Source organism: Melospiza melodia, chromosome 1 (genome assembly GCF_035770615.1).
Source record: "Melospiza melodia melodia isolate bMelMel2 chromosome 1, bMelMel2.pri, whole genome shotgun sequence".
In the NCBI taxonomy this organism is placed as follows: Eukaryota; Metazoa; Chordata; class Aves; order Passeriformes; family Passerellidae; genus Melospiza; species Melospiza melodia.
The window spans coordinates 99,760,559-99,778,487 of record NC_086194.1 but is presented as its reverse complement, the minus strand read 5'-3'; the positions used below and the strand labels follow the sequence as shown (position 1 = coordinate 99,778,487).

The window sequence follows — 17,929 nt, the reverse complement described above, 5'->3', positions numbered from 1 at the left end:
TAATGCTCTTCCTTTAAATACTAAGTGTCTGTTTAACAGGAATGTCAAAAGTATTTGATTTGGTATGGAAAAAATATTCTGACCATGGTATTTCCATATCAACGACACTTGGAGGTTTTGTAGAAATAAAGAGCTTTTCTTGCATCATTTTATGGATACCTTTGGATTTCATTAACTTCAAGTTAAGACCTTGCAGTTGGCAGCATCATGCTTGTAATTCAAAAACAATTTGAGTGTTGGATTAATTTCTCACCAGGAGGTACATTTTTCTTGTTCCAAATGAGAAGAGCATTTTAAACCATGTCAGATGATCAGATTTAATAAAACAGAAGAAATCAGAATCATGAATCATATGCAAACTGTTAGAACTTTAATTAAAGTAATTAGAATATGAAAGCTATCAGACAATATTGGAGCACAGATCCCCCTCAAAGAAAGCATGGATCGTTCTTTTTAACAATGCAAAAACGTACATCTATGTTAAATACATAAACAGCACTCAATTTTAATGCAACATATACTTTTATACTTCTGACCTTAGCAGTCATTTTAAAAATGTACAAAGTTTTCACCTTCATTTTTGTTTAAAGAAACCCCACATGTTTAAAGCAAAGCAGAACAGTCATTAAAAAAACATACCAGCAGCTTTAGCATGTGTACAAATTACAGAAAGCAACATTTATTTTGAGATAAACTAACTGGAATTCTACAAGTATGATAGAAAATGATGCATGAGGTAACATTTCATTTAAAATCTAGGATCCCTGTACTGTAGTTCCAAACAGAGCTCTGGCTTGACAGCTACAGTCCTTGCAAAATTGACTTGTTTAAGTAGTCGAGGATGGCTATTAGGCACACTGCTTTCATAAAGACAGCTTTATCCTAAGAAAGAATCTGATGTTGATGCTGAAAGATATTCTAAAAGAAATTAAAACCCACTGATACCTCTCAGGTGAAAGATGTATTTGCCTAGTTCTCAGATTTACCTTCAAATTATAGGAACAAACTGAAAAATGAGGCCTTTTCTCTACAGAAGTGTGTTGATAGAGAACTGACCCTAATCTCAGGGCAACTTCGGCCAAGTGTGGCTAGCTACTGCTTTTGCCTCTTTCAGCACTGGTAGCCTGCTGAGAACAGAACAAGATGCTGTCCTGCAGAATAATCCATGGTCAGAGGGCCAGGCTGGGAAGAGATGAGGCTCCCAAACTTCCTTTCCCCTCTTCCCTGAGCAAGATTCTTTAGATTTTGGGTTGCCTTTTTTTAGGATACTGCTTCCAGACACTACTTCTCACTCTCAATTCCAAAAGTATTTCTATAAAACTAAAAACAAGTCAATTTTAGAGAACCCAAAGGCACAATTAGAACATGCAAAGATGAATTCAGTATTTTTAGGCATTTCTGTGACACTGTTCCCTGTAGTACCCAAGCATCTTTCACCAGCATTAGTGAATGTTATCCTTATAGCATCCCTCTGAGCTTGGAGAACCCTCTGTGCTTGTAGTATCATGTTACAAGTGGCGCAGTCTGACCTTGCATGATGTGGCCTCTGAGCTATCTTTGCTCAGAAACTGCCTCAGAACTGAGACTTCCTGGGAGTTACCCAGGGAGCTACATGGTTTGGTTCTCCTCCATGATGGCTTCCTGCTGGGAAGAGAAAACAGTTCCTGGCTGCTGCTTTAGGTTCTGCTCAACACTGGTGGTTTCCTTCCAGACTGACCTTGTGGCTGGCCCTGCTCAAGGGTGCAAAGCTGGAGAGAGGGCTGTGTGGCACTGGCTGTGTGGCACTGGCTGTGTGGCACTGGCTTCTCCACTGCAAAAGGTGCAGCGAAGTTTGGTCTCTGCTGAGCTCCTAGCGCTACCAAGTTTGTGTTTCTCTAGTCACTGGGATCTACTAAGATGCCCAGTAACCTTCAAATGCCAGTGAAGCTTTCACTAAAGATGACAAATGAAGGGCTTCTTGCTCTCTTTGCCCTCCAGTATGGTCCCTGCAGGGTAACACAGTGCAGGGTGCTTGCAAAAGACACTTCAGCTCTTTCATTTGCAGCCACCTGTCCGTCTGTCCACATGCACACACTCAGTCCTCTGCACTCACATGTGCTCCTCCTCAGGCTCTCCCAAAAGCTTTCTGTCCCATGCAGGGGAAACAAGCCTTTCCCAGAGGGAATGCTGCTGAGCTCTGCTGCCCAAACCCCATGAAATGCGTTTCAGCCATTCCACCAGAGAGAGCCAAATCCACTTTGAATTTCTGTGGCGTGTGGTGGCAAAATCCCTGTCAAACAGCACAGGCAGTGCAGGGGGCTTTGACACTACTTGCAATCCCAACTTCAAGTCTCTTATCACAAACCTTCCATAGGTGTTTGTCTTCACAAAACTAAGGCAGAGGCAGTAACACCACAAAATAACCCAAATTATCTAAAATAAGGGAGCAGACAGAGCAATGTTCTGAAAGATCAAAACCTGACATGACTTCAGCTTGATTGCCTGCATGATAGTGGGGGCTGTTTCTGCCATTTGAAACACAAGTTAAGCCTTGCATCCTGTACATTTACTTTTTAAAAATATACAAAGATATTGCAAATAATTTTATTAAACCAAGTGAAAAACTTGCTGATGGCAATAAGCAAGGAAATGTCATCTACAAAAATAGTTAACTTTTGTCGAGATTTTGCTTTTGCAGTTTTGTCATGCCTGCAAACTTGGTGGATAAAATCAGTTGATCTAAGTAACCAGTTAATTTATTGCTTGTAGCCTTCCAATTGTTTCATTATAGCTTAGGAGGGATTTTTTGTTCATCATAATAGGCACAAAAGCAGAGTTACATTTGCTTTGGAGAGCAAACTACAAAGTTGAGCAATGAACTTTAGTTCCAGGCTCTGCTGTTCTCTGCATGTGCACATATACCTTACTTGCCACCCAGGCACTAGTCTCCTTAAAAGTTAATGAATTTTTTTTTTTTCAGTTCTGCAATTTTTTCTTTGCATTTCTGTTGTGGGTTTTTTAATGAATTATGGATAAAGCTGCTGTTCCAATTTTTACATCCGTTCCTAAGAGGGGATTTATATGCTCTCATTTACAGGCAGGCCAAGCCATTCTATTACATAAATGTAAGTATTTACTTTGCATTACCTTGATTACAAAGGGGAGTTATGGGAAAGGGTAGCTTTTTTTTAAATGCTGAATGATGGACATGAAGAGAGGTGGGAGGAGCAGGTAATTAGTGCAAATTGCTTGCTGTTTCCAGGCAGTTTTGCTTAGGGACTTAATGGGAGAAGTGCAGTACAGTACTCAAATACTTTATCTGCAGATACAATAGCTTGTTTTTGCTTTGCTCTCATTGTGGGCTCCCAGAGGGTGGGAGGGTACTGCAAAGCTGGCTCTGCAATAACAAAGTTTTGTCATCAGCAAAAGAATCTGTGCAGCTCAACATTTTTGCTCACACATCTACATTGTAGGCCCCTGTTAGGCACTGTCTCTCAATCCTGAACTAAAAGCCTAAAAAAAGGCAAGCAATCTTAAGTCCTTTAAGATGAAGGGACCTTTCTAGGTTCCTGGTTGAATCAGAGAACAATTTAGGTTGTAAGGGGATTGCAGGCAGTTTTCTTGCTAAGTCCCCCTCCATTCAAAGCAGAGCCCCCTTTGATACTGGACCAGGCTGCTCATGTCCAGATGAATTTTAAACTTAATGGATTACCCCTGTTAATCAGACTTTTCAATTCATTATACATTCAGTTGTGAAATACACAAAACCTGCATGTCTCAAACTATTCAGTGCTGTTCTGGGGATGCACTGCTAACTTTGCTGGAATAGTCTGTTTTCACTAGAAAGTCACAAGGTGGCTGGAGTTAAGAAATTAATTTGAATTAACTCATTTAATTCTTTATTTTAGCTAAAGATTCCCCCCAATTCCTTCTACTTTTAGACTCTCCTTTCCAGCTTAGCAAATGTGAAGTAAAAAACAGTCCATCAAAGAAGAGTTTTGTTGTAAGCTACTTTTTAATCACAGCATTAGTTGACATTCAGTCAGCATGACGGTTACATTTTTCTTCTCAAAATGCCAACAGACAAAATAAGCCTAGCAGGAACCTTCAGAAGAAAATGAGGAAATATCTGAAGACACTGGACTTGGAATGACAGAAAATAATGAGGTAAAACTAATAAATTGATTTGAGCAGTGACAAGGTCTGGTAAAACTAAAGAAAAGTTTCCCCTCGGGATTACAGACAAAAGAGCACCTAGAAATAGAGGGCCATCCTTCTGTTTTACTGAGATGGATTGGATGTCATGGTTATGAAATGTGGAGACTGAAGCTCATTCTCTAACCCTACAATTAATTTGCAGGAACTGCAGCCAAAATGCCCTTCTGTGCAAGTCTGTGCTCCAAGCGAGCCTAAAGCTCCATCTCTCTGCCCCCGTACTTTGTCTTTGGCCTTTTTGTTCAGAAGGTGCCAATTACTGAGAGGTCTGGCAGGGGTTTTGCTGAGGATTGCATCTCTGCACTGACAATTGAACTTGGCTCTCCAAAGCAAATCCACACAAGCTGCCTGAGCTTGGAGCCTGGGCTGCCCTGCATCCCATGCTCTCCTGCTGCTCTGCAGGGCTGCTGCAGCTTGTGGCCGTGCTTGGAGCCAGTTTGCTGCTAAGCTGACAGTTCTGCCTTGTTTCACGATGCTGCCAGGCTCCTATGCAGTGTGTTGCAGGGCACAGAACAAATTCAGAGCTCCTCTTCCTACCTGGGCCTCCACCCACAGGCTGTTCTGCACTGCAACCCCTCCACAGGACCTTACTCCCTTCAAAACAGATGGTTTGCTGTACTCAGTAGAAAGCCAACCATGAAAAAGGGAAGGGAATCCTAACATTTTGTGGTTAAGCTGGTATTTGGGACATGCCAATTTGCTACCAAAATTACAATAATTTGCTCATGTTTAATTAATACTTAAGTGACATTTCCCCAGTGCAGCCCTGTCACTTACTCAGAAACTGTAAGACACCTCCTTACTGCATATTATAAAACCTGCATGCTGGTTTATTTCTGCTTTAATCATCTCCAAAGGTGTTTCACACTCCTGTCTCTGAAGGCTCCTCTACTGGGAAGGAGGAAGTGGTGTTACACAGACACACTGCTCCTCATCCTCAGTCCTCTCCAGGGCAGGTGAAAGGGAAATGGTGTTTTCTGCCCTTTGATTCCCTCCTCTCCACACCATGCTGCTGTCTTTAGGAGGTATATACAATATCTGTAAGATTTTCAGCATGTCCTGTTTATCTCCCATTCCAGCTCACTAATCTAAATCATGTTTTAGCTTAATGGTATAAGGCCTGCTGTTTCATTTACCCTTTTGTGTAGCTTAAATCACAATTTTTAAAAATGGCTTAGTACTAGTCCCACATTGAGACTGTGTTTAGACTTGAACTCTCGTTCCAAGGAACGATTCAAAGGTCATAACAAACTTGCCTGCGCAGCATTCTCCTATACACACCCATACACAAATTCCAAGGCTTTCCAAGGGTTACTGCCACTGTCCCCAGGAAACAACCAGCGGCACTCCAGGCTCTGCCAGCCGTGCCGCAACCACAAGGCCTGGCTGAGGGCGGAGCCCATCCTGCCCTGCAGCGTCCCGCAGTTCGCCGGCAGGGGCCTGGCATGCCGAAAGTGCGGGACGCTCCCTTCCCCTCGCCAGCCTGCAGCCCAGCACAAAGCCGTGCCCGACGCCTCTGGCTGCCCTGACTGAGAGCATCCATCCTTTCTGCCTTTTTTCCAAGCACGAGGCGCCATCCCATAAAAGAAGGCGCTCCTGCCTTCAAAAGGTTTCTGTTCGTGGGCCGTGGCCTGCCCTGAATCAGCTGCATTCATCAGCCAAGCCTCCGTCTGGGGCTGCTCCTCCCTGGCTGCACATTCGGTGGGACACCGAGCAGGAGCCAGATATAAATCTCCTGCTCAAAGGAAATATTTAGCAGCAAAATGAGTGGAAAACAAAAAGACTTCTCTGTTACTTACCCAATGCTCTCACTTAGGGCGTCTCTATCTAAAGAAGCAGGGATCTGAGCGCTCCTGTGTGGAGTGCCTGTGCCAGGGGGACAGGGAGCGGGATGTCCCAGGCCTGGGAATGGCTGCTGCACCCACATGGCTTCGTGCCCCGGCCCAGAGATGCACAGCTTTGTCCATCGAGTCCTTGGTGAGCCTGAGAGCCTGCTTGGGTCAGGGAGGGGAAAAACCTGCAATGTTTTCTCTTAATTCTGAAAAAGGAAAGCTCAAGACACATTAATACAATTTTATGTACTTATTAAAAGCTGAGGAACATTAATCCACAGCTTATCAGTGTTCTGCCCTTATTTCCCTCTGTGTGAGTTGCTCTGCAATACAAGATGTAAGATGCAGATCAACTTTTTTTTCTCTTTTTATTGTAACTTTGATTGTGTAATGCGGTCTGGAAAGGCCAAGTCTCCACATGAATTCACTGAGATGACGGTGCTCCATCTCTCTGACACAGAAACAGGACGGGTTTCTATTGCAAAATAATTACCACAGAGATAGATAACCCTTTCATAGGCAACAGCACAAGGGAAACACAGCTAAGCCATTGCACTAGAACTCAAGGAAGTACTTTTGGAAAGGAGGAAGTGCAGGACAGGGCATGTGCCAGCATCTACCTGACAGAGACACTGTCAGTGATGCTCTCACTGGGGCTTTGGCCACAGAGGATGTCTGCCCACTCCCAGCCTGCAGCCCATCACACACTGGCTGCTTCACCAGCCCAGCTCAATTTGCCACTAACAGGCAGCAGGAGGTCTCAGCAGGTTGCTGAAGCTCCTGCCAACAGTGCCAGAAGCAGGCCCAGTGTCTGCAAGGGTCAGAGGGAGAAACCCCTCCTCACTGAGGAGCCTGCCTGCCCACCAGCGGGACCAGCACGAGGGGCTGGCTGGGACCCGCTCCCTGCAGAAACGTCATCACATTCTGTTAATCCAGCAGAGAAATGTAAAGAAATACATGACCTGCAGGAAGCAGAAAGAGATGCAATGCACATGTCCTTATGTCTCTGCTTCAATTCTTGCCCAAATTTCACCACTCCTGTGCTCACTCAGTATCTTGCAAAGTAAAGGACTAAGTAAGTATTACACACACAATTGAAAATTTATCTGTTACAGTGCCATTAGTTTAGCTCTGTATGACCAAAAATTAATTTTTAAAAATCTGTTTATCTTTTATCTAAAGTACAGGCCTCAGTGTTATCTTTTGTTTCAGATTTTTACTTTTTGGTGCAGTCATTACCTTGAAACCTACACTGGTAAGGCTCAAAATTCTTCAAAAGTACTGCTGTTTGAATTTTAGTCATGTACCAAAAGAAATGCACACATTACACAAAAATATTTTCCTGCTTCATCTCTACAGTTCCTGAAAAACTGCATCTTGTGGACTTGGAGACAAATGTACTGGAGAAACCAAAACGACATGAATAGAGGAGACCTCAAATGGTCACTGTGATCTGTGACTGTCTATATACACCTTATATACATATGACTGTCTGAGAACCTGTATTCATGACTGTGTACAGTTTACATCCTGCACACATTAATTTGTCTGAGGGTTTTTTTAAAAAAAATTGTTTTACTTTGCTGTCAAAAACTATTTACCCTGTGGTGACACAGTAAACATGGTTACTGTTTTTAGTCTTACCCTCCTAGTGCCACTGCTCATTAACCATAAACTGATTTAGCAAATCTATCAGTTAACACAGTAATTTCTATTTTTTTTTCTTATTGTATTTGCATATGTAACAAATTGGTACAAATCTTTCCAATAAAATGTAAAGTTCATTGATACAATGCCTTTAATGATGGCCATAACTGGTTACTAGTCAACTCAGTAGTTTTGTAGAGACATTTTTAGCTGAACTTGGAAAAATAGGAAACGTATTGTAGTTTAAAATAAATGTACATAATATACAATATATATATATATTTATACACATGTGTATGTCTACATACACATATACTGATAAAACATTTAAAGTAATGTTTAGTTTTGATCAGTTCTCTGACTGCTGGGACTACCTGGCAAATAAATCTAGAAACAGAATTTGTCCACAATTAAATAATAATTTCCACAACTTAGAAAAATATACTTTTACTAAATAAGGTTTAAATTAATTGATTTAAGAATATAGGATGGAGGATCATGGTTTCCAGACTCTGACATGATTAAATCTGAAAGGACCCAAGCTACTACAGACCAGTAACAAGCGCTGCCCTGCAGCCCAACACAGAAGAGCACAGAAACACAAACTGCTGCCACAGCAGCACTGGTGACACCCAAAACCTCCCTGCTTCCCTCACCTCTTACACAGCCTTCATTTCCACCCAACCTGAGTCTCCCACCCCCCCTCACGCTGAATTTAAGGCGCACTCCAGCCACAAGCACAGCTCCGCAGGGCTGATGGGGATGGCTCCTGGCTCCCACTCAACACTGCCTCGAGAGCCAACAGATCACCAAAGCCCCTAATTTTCAGCTTGGAGGACCATCAGTACTTGAGCTTCACCACATGGATTTTGATCTACTGCATAGGTAAATACATTACAGCAAAACATACATTGGTGTGTGTGTGCGTGCATGTGTATAGAAGCATATATACACATGCACACACACGTGAGTATGTGTACATCTCTGTATAAAAAATTTCATGGAACTATGTCTAGTAATGTTATCTAGCATGGTATCCTGCATACGTTATCTGATCTTACTCTTTTTTAATATAGAGGCACCAGAAATAATTATAGAGAACAAATCAACCTTTAAAAATTAAAGTTAGGTCAGTGGACAAGAACTTTGGTAAAGCTCGTCAATATTTATTTTTGTTTTATTCAAATACAGTCAAAGTCTATCAGTTGCCATCACCCTCTTCACAAGAGGAAAGTGCATGTTTTTTTCCTAAAGAAAATTATATGTAAGGTGGGACTTAATGATTCAAGAAAATTCTGAATTAAATGTTAATATTTTTCAAAAGATTACTATCTTTCCGATGGAATGAAAGCTAAATAGAGTTCTTGTCCTGTGTGTATTTTATTTATCAAATGCATATATATATATATATATAAAAATATATATATATGTATGTCTCTGTTCATGTACCTGTGTGTGTATATACACATCCACACACTTTCAACCTGAGAGAGGAACCTGTTTTTCTCCACTTTTTATGGGGAGACTCCCACGTTCCTCCCTGTCTTGTACCCTGTGCAGTATAAGCTCTAGTGATGAGGCCAAACAAAAAGATATAGTTCACCACAGTATATTAGTTTATGTAGCAAAGTCATTTTCAAGCAAGTAAAATAAAGCTCTGTATTCCAAACTTCTTTTCCATTTCTGATCAAGAAAAGGAAGGAGAAGGAGAGAGGGGAGGGAGTGGGGTTATGGCAGTAGCATTGAGCCAGTGGCACGTGGCGGTGTGAGCGTGCGAGCGCAGGTCCGCACACACACAGGCGCACAGGAGCAGGGCTTTGGTTGACAAATGCAGATTGTCCAGAGAAGGTGGATGCATAAGTAAGGAAGACTCTACAGTGATGCAGTTGTATCTTTTACGCGTGCATGGAGTGAGAAAAAAAAATTCGGTTGGAAAAAAAAAAAGAAGAAGAAGCAAAGACCTCTTTTTAGGTCCCTCATCAGTGAGAGCATACTCAGTATGCTAGAGAATTTATCTGAAACCTTTTAAATCAAGGCCTCTTTATTACAAAAATAAAAACGAACAAACAAAAAAGTATGAGAGACGACAAGATGCTGAAGCGTCACTCCAATCGTCCCTGCAGAGAACAATTGCATCCCATTTCTTATTCATTCTCTTCTCTCATTTCTACGATGTCTGTCATTTCCTCCGTGTGAGGCATGTCGGTCATTGCAGAGTCTTCACCTTCTGCAGCTGTCTCATTCTCATTCCTCTTCTTTTTCTAGATTGAAACAAGCATCCAGAAACCTATCAGTAAGTTGTGCATGAACACACTCCCATCAGCTTTGGACACTGAGGTGGGAGAAGTGAGGTGAGAATATGGTTTGTTAGAGTATGTTATTAAAAACTAGAATATTTGTGTCATATTTGTGGCTTGCCACTAACGACTTGGCTTAACTTAGAAGATTTCTGTAGCCTTTCTGGGGCTCAGTTTTCTCCTTTCTAATATAAATGCAATCAGGCATTTCTTATGCTAAGCGACATCCAAAATAGGCTTCAGCAAGACTGGAGGGAAGAGAGCATCTGGAATCTTTTACATCACAGACTTCTTATTTAAAAAAAGGAACGAAAACAAAATGTGAGGGAAGAAAAGCTTCTCTCAGGAGGGAGGCGAGGTGGCAACCTAATTTCTCAAATGTCAAACTTCAGGAATTTTACAAGATGTGAGCATTCTGGCTTTTCTTAGTGTTGCTGATCCACTGTGATCTCTTGCCTCAGCAAAGCAAAGTAATATTAGAATATTTTTGGCCAGAAGGAGCAGGAGGTCATTCAAGAGTCCTATGATTCATCCAGGATGTCCTGGATTAGTAAAGCTAAGAAGAGTTCAGGCCCCTAAAAAACAAGTTGAAGCATCTGTTCCTTATTACCCATTTCTCAGCAGGCTGACTAGTTTTACTGAAAACAATTGTACCGCTGACAAAATATTCCCACAGGTATTATTGATTCAGCCGAGATGGGTATATTAGAGTTCCAAAATTTCAGAGGTGTCTACATAACATTTGATCTGCAGCTCTCCAACTGCAGGTCAGAGTAACCTGGTGTAATAGAGCTACTGGTTGGCTCTGCCACTGTGACACTGAATAAAGAATAAATTAGGCTGGCACAATTATTACTCCTACTACCTGCACTCACCACTGAGAAAAATGAAGCGCAATGTCCCTGGCCAGAAAGACTCTGAGAGCTACTATGGTAACAAACTAGCAATGAGGATGTTGTGAAAACAAAGGTCAAGACAAGCCATTTCAGTGTCTTAAAGTTTTACTCTTTGGTTCTCAAGGCAAACATGATAAATTAATTATGACAGACATTATGATTCTTCTGTTGTCTTATGAACCTTGTACACTTTGAACTCGTGCCATGGCCTGCACTGTCAACACATATCAAAACTGATTTTAGGTGGTTCCAATTTAAGGCTTTTAGGTATTCCATCTTCTGTAGCTTGGTTTTTTGTTTTAAAATAGAAGTGGTAGGTATTTCCACTTGGCACTTTCTAAGAAGTCTAATGAAAAAAAAAAGTCACTGCATAGATTATATTTTCTGTTTCCATCCACAGAGTCCTCCTGTACTACAGAATGACATACACACCTTGCTGGTTCTGCTTGGAGCTGGACCTAGAGCCCTACACGGTGCCTTGAACACATAACTGAAAGGGAACAACATGCAGGTACTGTAATGTACCCAGACACCCAGCCAGTATTTACCCTGTGTTTGACCTAATTTAGTAGAATCTTCTTCAAAATCCATATTTCACTGCTACTCCACACATGCAGGATTGTAGTGCTTAAAGTATGTAAAAAAGCACCTGTTTATTTATTTATAAGCTCTAATTGTCAACTTCTGCAGGAGTATGTTTTGTTTTAAGCCACTCCTCTGGACAGCAAAAAACCATAAGCATCTGTGCTTCTTGTTGACTTTCAGCAGAGCTGGTTTTATAAAGAAATAAAAGTGTATATACAGAGATATATGTACTACATAGTGTATACCCACAGATGTAAATGTATACACTATGTAACACTACATAACACCTTCCATGGGAAAGAACTTGGAACTCCTTGGAACTTTAAGGCTTCTTCCAATCCAAACCATTTTGTGATTCTATGATTCTATATACATATAGATACATATATTGTAAGCTTGGATGAGTAGTTCCTATGCCTACATAAAGATGCTGAGTTGTACTGCAGCAGCAAATATACAGCACAAAACTGCTGGTGGTAAGGACAGGATATCCATGACACACGTGTTTTGAGGAGCAAGAGGCTCTCTGACTGCAGACCAGCATGTCCCATGGCCTAGATGCCCATTAACAGCTGGAGGGCACCTTTTGGTTTTATTTCAACCCAAAGACTTTCCCAGCTGCACACTTCTGAGACTTGACAGGGAAGCAAACCAAAGTGAGGATTCTGGGGAGTTTCATTGCTAAAGTGTAACTTAATCTGAACTAAAACCCACTCTGTTCACCACCTGCTTTCATCAGATGCCACAGAAACGAATTCTTACCTGTTTCCTATAGACGTAACAGGCTGCTATTGCAACCATGGTGGATTCTCCTACAAAACCAGCAAGAAGGGATCCTACTCCAAGAGTGGCTCCATGAACTCTGTTGGAGGCATAGAAAGAAAGCAGTCATTGTTGTGTGAGAGTGCATGATTCATAATTACATTTTCACTGTAATGTATTACTGAATGTAATTTCATAATTACATTCACAGGCACATATAACCACTCTGATGATAGAAATATTTTCTTCAAAGACACAATACACTGCCTAAGAGAATAACTGGTATTTTAAAGGACTCGTTTGTTTTTAATGGCTACACTGTTTAGTAAAAGAAGCACATTGAATCAAATTATGGACTAAGAATTTAAAGTCTTGTACAGAGTGCTGTAGAATAGATTATTAAGCTTATAAACAAGATATTGTTCCATTAGCTTTCTTAACAGTGAGTTTAATAACATGGAAATAAATTCCCCTTAGGATACATTTTTGCCTCTTTGACATTTGTGTATTTTTTCCAAAGGGACATCACAATTGTGCCTGTCTAGAGCAGTCATGCTTGTACATTTGTAAACGTTTCTTTTCCAGATAGTGACACTCTTTAGGCCTTGTATCATGGTTAGTATTTGGAGAAAATGTTCCCAGCTATGCAAATTCAGCTATCAAGTGACAGGGAAGAGGAATGAAGAGGAAAGCAAATCCAGGGGTTCTGTGAGGAATAATGATTTACCCTAAGTAAGGCAGCACAATGAGACTGGTGATGAGGACGATAATCCGCAGCACTGAGCTGGGTGCCAACACAAATGTCTTCTTCAGAGTCATCAGCCAACCAGTCAAGTGTGCTCTGACAGTCACTGTTCATAAACAGGGGAGAAAAAGAAGCAAGAATAGTAAAAAAATAAAGTCAGTCATTTCATATGCAGCTTTTCCATGCAGAGAGCACTGTTCAGAAATAACCACTGCAAAACTTACTGCTGGTAACTTTGCACCCTACTGGAAAGCAAGTAGATCTTATGTTCAAATTGCCCTAATATACTGATTTGGGAAAATGAGGAAAAAAAAATCTGCTATGGACAGCACTTGTTCCTAAAAGGTGTTCTCTTTTAGAGAACAATTTATTGGTCAGTCCATTCTGTTTTCTTCATTAAAAAACCCCAAACTATCCCCTTCCTTAAAGAGAAGTTCTACCAAGGAAAAACTTCCATCTGGCTCCTGTGTGGCACATGGTGTAACAGGTACAAAAAGGGTATCTACATGTACTTATTATTGTATTTGTAGTTTATCTTTATTATGAAACTGTCTTGTCACATAAGCAGAAAAGACTAAAAGATGTTGCATTTAATTACAGAGATAGAAATCTGAAATAATTTCATTATTGTTGTCCACCTTGTCTTGCTCTTTGATAGAAGTATTAACTTTTATTATATAATGCTTATGCTCTGAAGGAGCCAGCAAGGTTACAGAACTTTTATTTTCTTTATATTTTTTTACCTGGAAGTGGAAAAAAGGAGAAGATGCGCAAAGGAACGACACACAGCTCTGCAAAAGCGAAGTCTACTCCAATTATGTCAACTAAAATCTTCTCTGACACGTTTGGCGTCCAAAACATCACAAAACAGAGCTAGAAAGAACAAAATTTAAAAAATCTTTATATTTCAGAAGGGAAGCACAAGAAAAGGTAGGCCCTCCTGGACTAAAATATTTGTTTACTTATGAGTAGATAACTCTACTAATGGTAAATATACATAGTATAGATTTATATGTAGCTTGCATTTGAATACATGTGTGTACATAAGAGAGATACCTTAACTTCAGAAGCAATTCCTACTCTTAATTTTCCTCACATACCAAGAGTGATGCATAGAGAAAGAATTTTTATGGTTTCTGCAAGTGGTTGTACTTGAATGGTCTATTGTTATTCAAACAGTAAACTCGCAGATTTTTACAGCACTTGATCTGGTTAAAACACTTGTACTCCTAAACAGATTATCAAATTTCTCAGTAACTAAAGATTTGAAGTCCTCCAAGACCCAGAGATCTGACCTGAATCTAGGACTAGGGGTTTAAATTTGCTGCTGGAAAGAGTACTGTTGGTACGCAGTAAGTCTGCAGCAAGGCAAAGGTGTTCAGCACAGTCCTGCAGACATGGTGCTCTCAGGCTACAAATCCACTAAGTCTTGTTATTTTCATTAAAGAGTGTGCTGTTTACTCCATACAGGAAAGGGAGATTTCCATGAAAAACCCATGGCAATTGGTACAGTGGTAGTACATGCTGTTTAATTTTTTGGCCAGTCCTGAGGTTTCCATCTGAGCTGAAGGGGGTGTGGGCAGCTGCAGGTTTGGCTTCTGCTCAAGACACTCACTGAAGAACAGTCCTAACAGTCCTTACAGGACTTTCCCTATAAGAAAGCATATCTTCAGGTATAACTACTCTGTAATTTAATTTGATTTTGTGATATAAAAAATTACTTCTTATTGTTATTCTTGTAACAATATTCTTATGACAATTATTCTTGTTATTCTTATATTGTTATTTATTGTAAAGTGAATATTATGGAAGTAAGCTGACTGGATGGTGCAAAACTGGGGACCTTAAATGCTCTGGCATTTAACCTGACTCCTCTTGTCAGGTTACAAATCTGTGCACCTTGTAAAATATGCACATTGGCTGTACAATAGAGTCTGTAAGACTCTATAACCACTCTGTGTACAATTTAGCCTACCACCTAGGATCATAGCAGCTAGGTCTTTTCTTTTTGTCCAGTTGTCACATCCCTACATGTTCAGATGACTTTTCAAACTAGTCTCTGAAGTCCTACCACATCTTAGACAGCTGGGATTTCATTCTCATTCTTTGATAGGGTGTCAGAAGTTGTTCTTTCTGCTTAGCCTCCAAGCACCCAGACTGCAGGAGCTTCCCAAGGCCTGCCACTGAATGGCCTGTGAGAGGTCCTGTGTTCTGACCCTCTGTGTGGTGAACAAAACATTTCACATTCCTGCATAAAGGTCCATCTTCAGTTTTCTTCTCCACTTCTTAGGGTAGGAACTACTATTTTTTTGTTACAATTGCATGTTTTACTTGACTAACTTGATGCTGTCTTGCAGTGTATCTCCATCACCTCTACACAGAACAGTAAGTGGAGGAAGGCAAGAGCAGAAGACAAAAGAACTGAGCACTTCTTGTGCCAGTCTACTTGTACAGGGTATGACTGAAGCAGAGGGGACATCTAGAGCAGAGGGGGTTGTATGGTTGAGAATTCAGTTATTAAAAAGTAACTGTACAACAACAGAGTGAATTCTTTCATTGCTGGAGACACCCTTAGGCAGACTGCAGTCACTTGCACTCACTGCAAATCACCCATAAAGCAGTCATACAGGGAATATTTTGTCAAATCTTTCTTCAAAGCCCAGGAAATAAAGTAAGATATAAAGATGCCCACTCTTCATTTATAATTTGCTCTTTTCATGAAAGCAAGGACCTTTACACTGTTTTCACTGCACAATGCCATTTAGTGCCCTAATGAGCAATATAGTTGCTGCCGCTGCCAGATTCCACACGTGTATGCTAACAGCAGTGCCTGCCCACTGCCAGCAAAAGGCAAACAGAGCAGTCTTTCCCTCTGCAACAGCCACTGAAAAGTGTTGAATATGGTTAGAGAGGCAAGCAAATGAGTGACCAAAGGTACTGTACTCATTCTGCTCTCTGAAGGTTTCCTTCTGGCCCTAATAGAAACAGAGTCAATCTCCACCCCGCTCCCACCAGAGTAAGGTCAGGTTGCCAGTCAGGGAGAATGACTCACACCCAGGTGGTGAGTGGTCATTCCCCCTCAGCTGTTGCAAACTACAGCTTTCCCCACCCCTGACCAGCAGAGAGCTGTGCTGGTAAATGGCTGCAAAGAGCACTTACACAGCAGCTGGTGGGTAAAGACTGCTAAGCTCAAGAATAAGCAGTTTGAGGAGGTGAGGCATGGCAGCAGAAGGACCTTCTATTTTTGTCTCAGCATGCTTCCATCGTTTTGGTTGCAGGACTGATAACTAGTTTCATTTTGCTAAGAGAGCCCTCTCTATCATCTTATGGGATGATATTCTCAATGCCCAGAGGGAACAAAGCATCAGGAAAATAAATTAATGCTTTGCATCATTCGAGCCCTCTGCAATTCAAATCCTAGAGTGCTTGCGACTTTACTGTTTCAAAGACAAAATGTAGTGGAAAAAACCCAGGCTCTACTTCATGCAAAGAATAACACTAAACATGCAAAGCAGGAAGGTATTTCAGTTGCTAATTTTGTTACAGATGGCATGTTCTGAAAATAGGATGAAGTCAGCTTTTTTGTGATTCTGGTCCTTAGGATGATTGCTGTTATCTCAGTGAAAGGTGATGCCTGACAGACCAGAGAAGATGGTAACAGTACTCCAGGAAAATGTGGCACAGACAATTAGAGATTGGCTCTACTGGAATACACAGTGCCAACTTCCTGTGACTCAGATCAGGAAAGACTTTAGGAAGTAGATTTACCAAGAGGTAAATTATTACTACCGTTACTAATTGTTATTACTGTTTCCTATGTTTCTCCTAAGTTAACCCTGTTTTTTCCCCCCAATTGCATTTCTATGCACGTCTGCAAGGTTAAATATAGAATAAATGGCTTGGTTAGGGTTACAGCTATACCTTCATTTAATCTAATCAAGAGATGAAGACTAAACAGTGAAAGCTTCTGCAGAGGCAAGCAATGTGCATACAGAGTGGCACTGCAGCTTCAGGCTGCAATTGCATTTGCTGTTGAGTGTTGTACCTGGCAACTCTGCTGAGGCCAAAGCATTTCAGTGTTTTGGGGATAAGGATTTTTCTTGTAGAATTCTAGCAACAGAGCTTATTTGATTTTCTGATGCCTTATGGTATGAGTGCAGCATGATATTAATAAAGGATAGTTTTGTTAAAGACTTTGATTATTTAACTGGAACGTCAACTGACCAGTGATGAGTGCTTTAAAAATACAGGAAGAAACAAAGGTGTAAATAGCAGAGTGGAATGCTACAGAGAATAAGCAGTTCTGCATAAAGACTGTATTATCAATTACATATCAAGAACAGTTACCTAAGCATTTCTAAAGATGTTTTAGTAATTTCAATTGATCTGAAGGGTTTTGGGTTTTGAATTTTGCCCTCAATTGTTCTACATTAGTAAAATTTGAAAAACTTTACTAAATGTGTCAACAACTCACAGCACCATAAGGAAACTAGTGCAGCTGTACTAGCTCACATCAAAGCTCCAGCTAGATTAGTACTATCTCCCTGCTAAAGGTCACTGGGAGATGCCAAGGGGAAGGGCACAAAAAGCAGGGCAAGTGTAGTGTAAGAGATCTCTTTCCCAGGCTGCATGGGAGTTATGGCTTCAGGAGCTCAGTAATCCTGGTGCACCTTCAGCCCATGCAGGTTTTATGCTCTGTTATCTAATATTAGTGACTTTTTTTTTTCAATACAGTTGTGCATTAAAGTAGAAAATGCTCTCACTTGTGGCTTAGACACCCTCCTCAAAGAGGTGTGCCTATTTTTATGTGGAACCTGGCTATCTTCAGCTAACAAATTCCATGTCTAAACATATTCAAAAGTCAAAATTAAAAACTGCTGCTGCCACCAAGCCTAAGAGAATGCCCCAAATCTTTTTTTTCCAATAGGGCAAGTACAGAACTGCTAATGTTCAGTTCAATTTCTCTTTATT

The 17,929-nt window shown here is 40.8% G+C and overlaps 1 protein-coding gene across 1 annotated transcript in view; it reads right to left on the bottom strand.

Moving 5' to 3' along the window:
- Window positions 1-348: 348 nt before the first annotated feature.
- The window catches only part of ANKH (ANKH inorganic pyrophosphate transport regulator), a 106,919-nt gene continuing 89,338 nt past the window's right edge, over window positions 349-17,929 (bottom strand). Inside the window, exons 9-12 of the mRNA XM_063162600.1 lie at window positions 13,702-13,831; window positions 12,941-13,064; window positions 12,214-12,313; window positions 349-9,934 (exon numbers count right to left, since the gene is read on the bottom strand). Coding sequence (XP_063018670.1) covers window positions 9,818-9,934; window positions 12,214-12,313; window positions 12,941-13,064; window positions 13,702-13,831 — 471 coding nt within the window. The 3' untranslated portion in view covers window positions 349-9,817. The remainder of the gene's footprint in view (window positions 9,935-12,213; window positions 12,314-12,940; window positions 13,065-13,701; window positions 13,832-17,929) is intronic.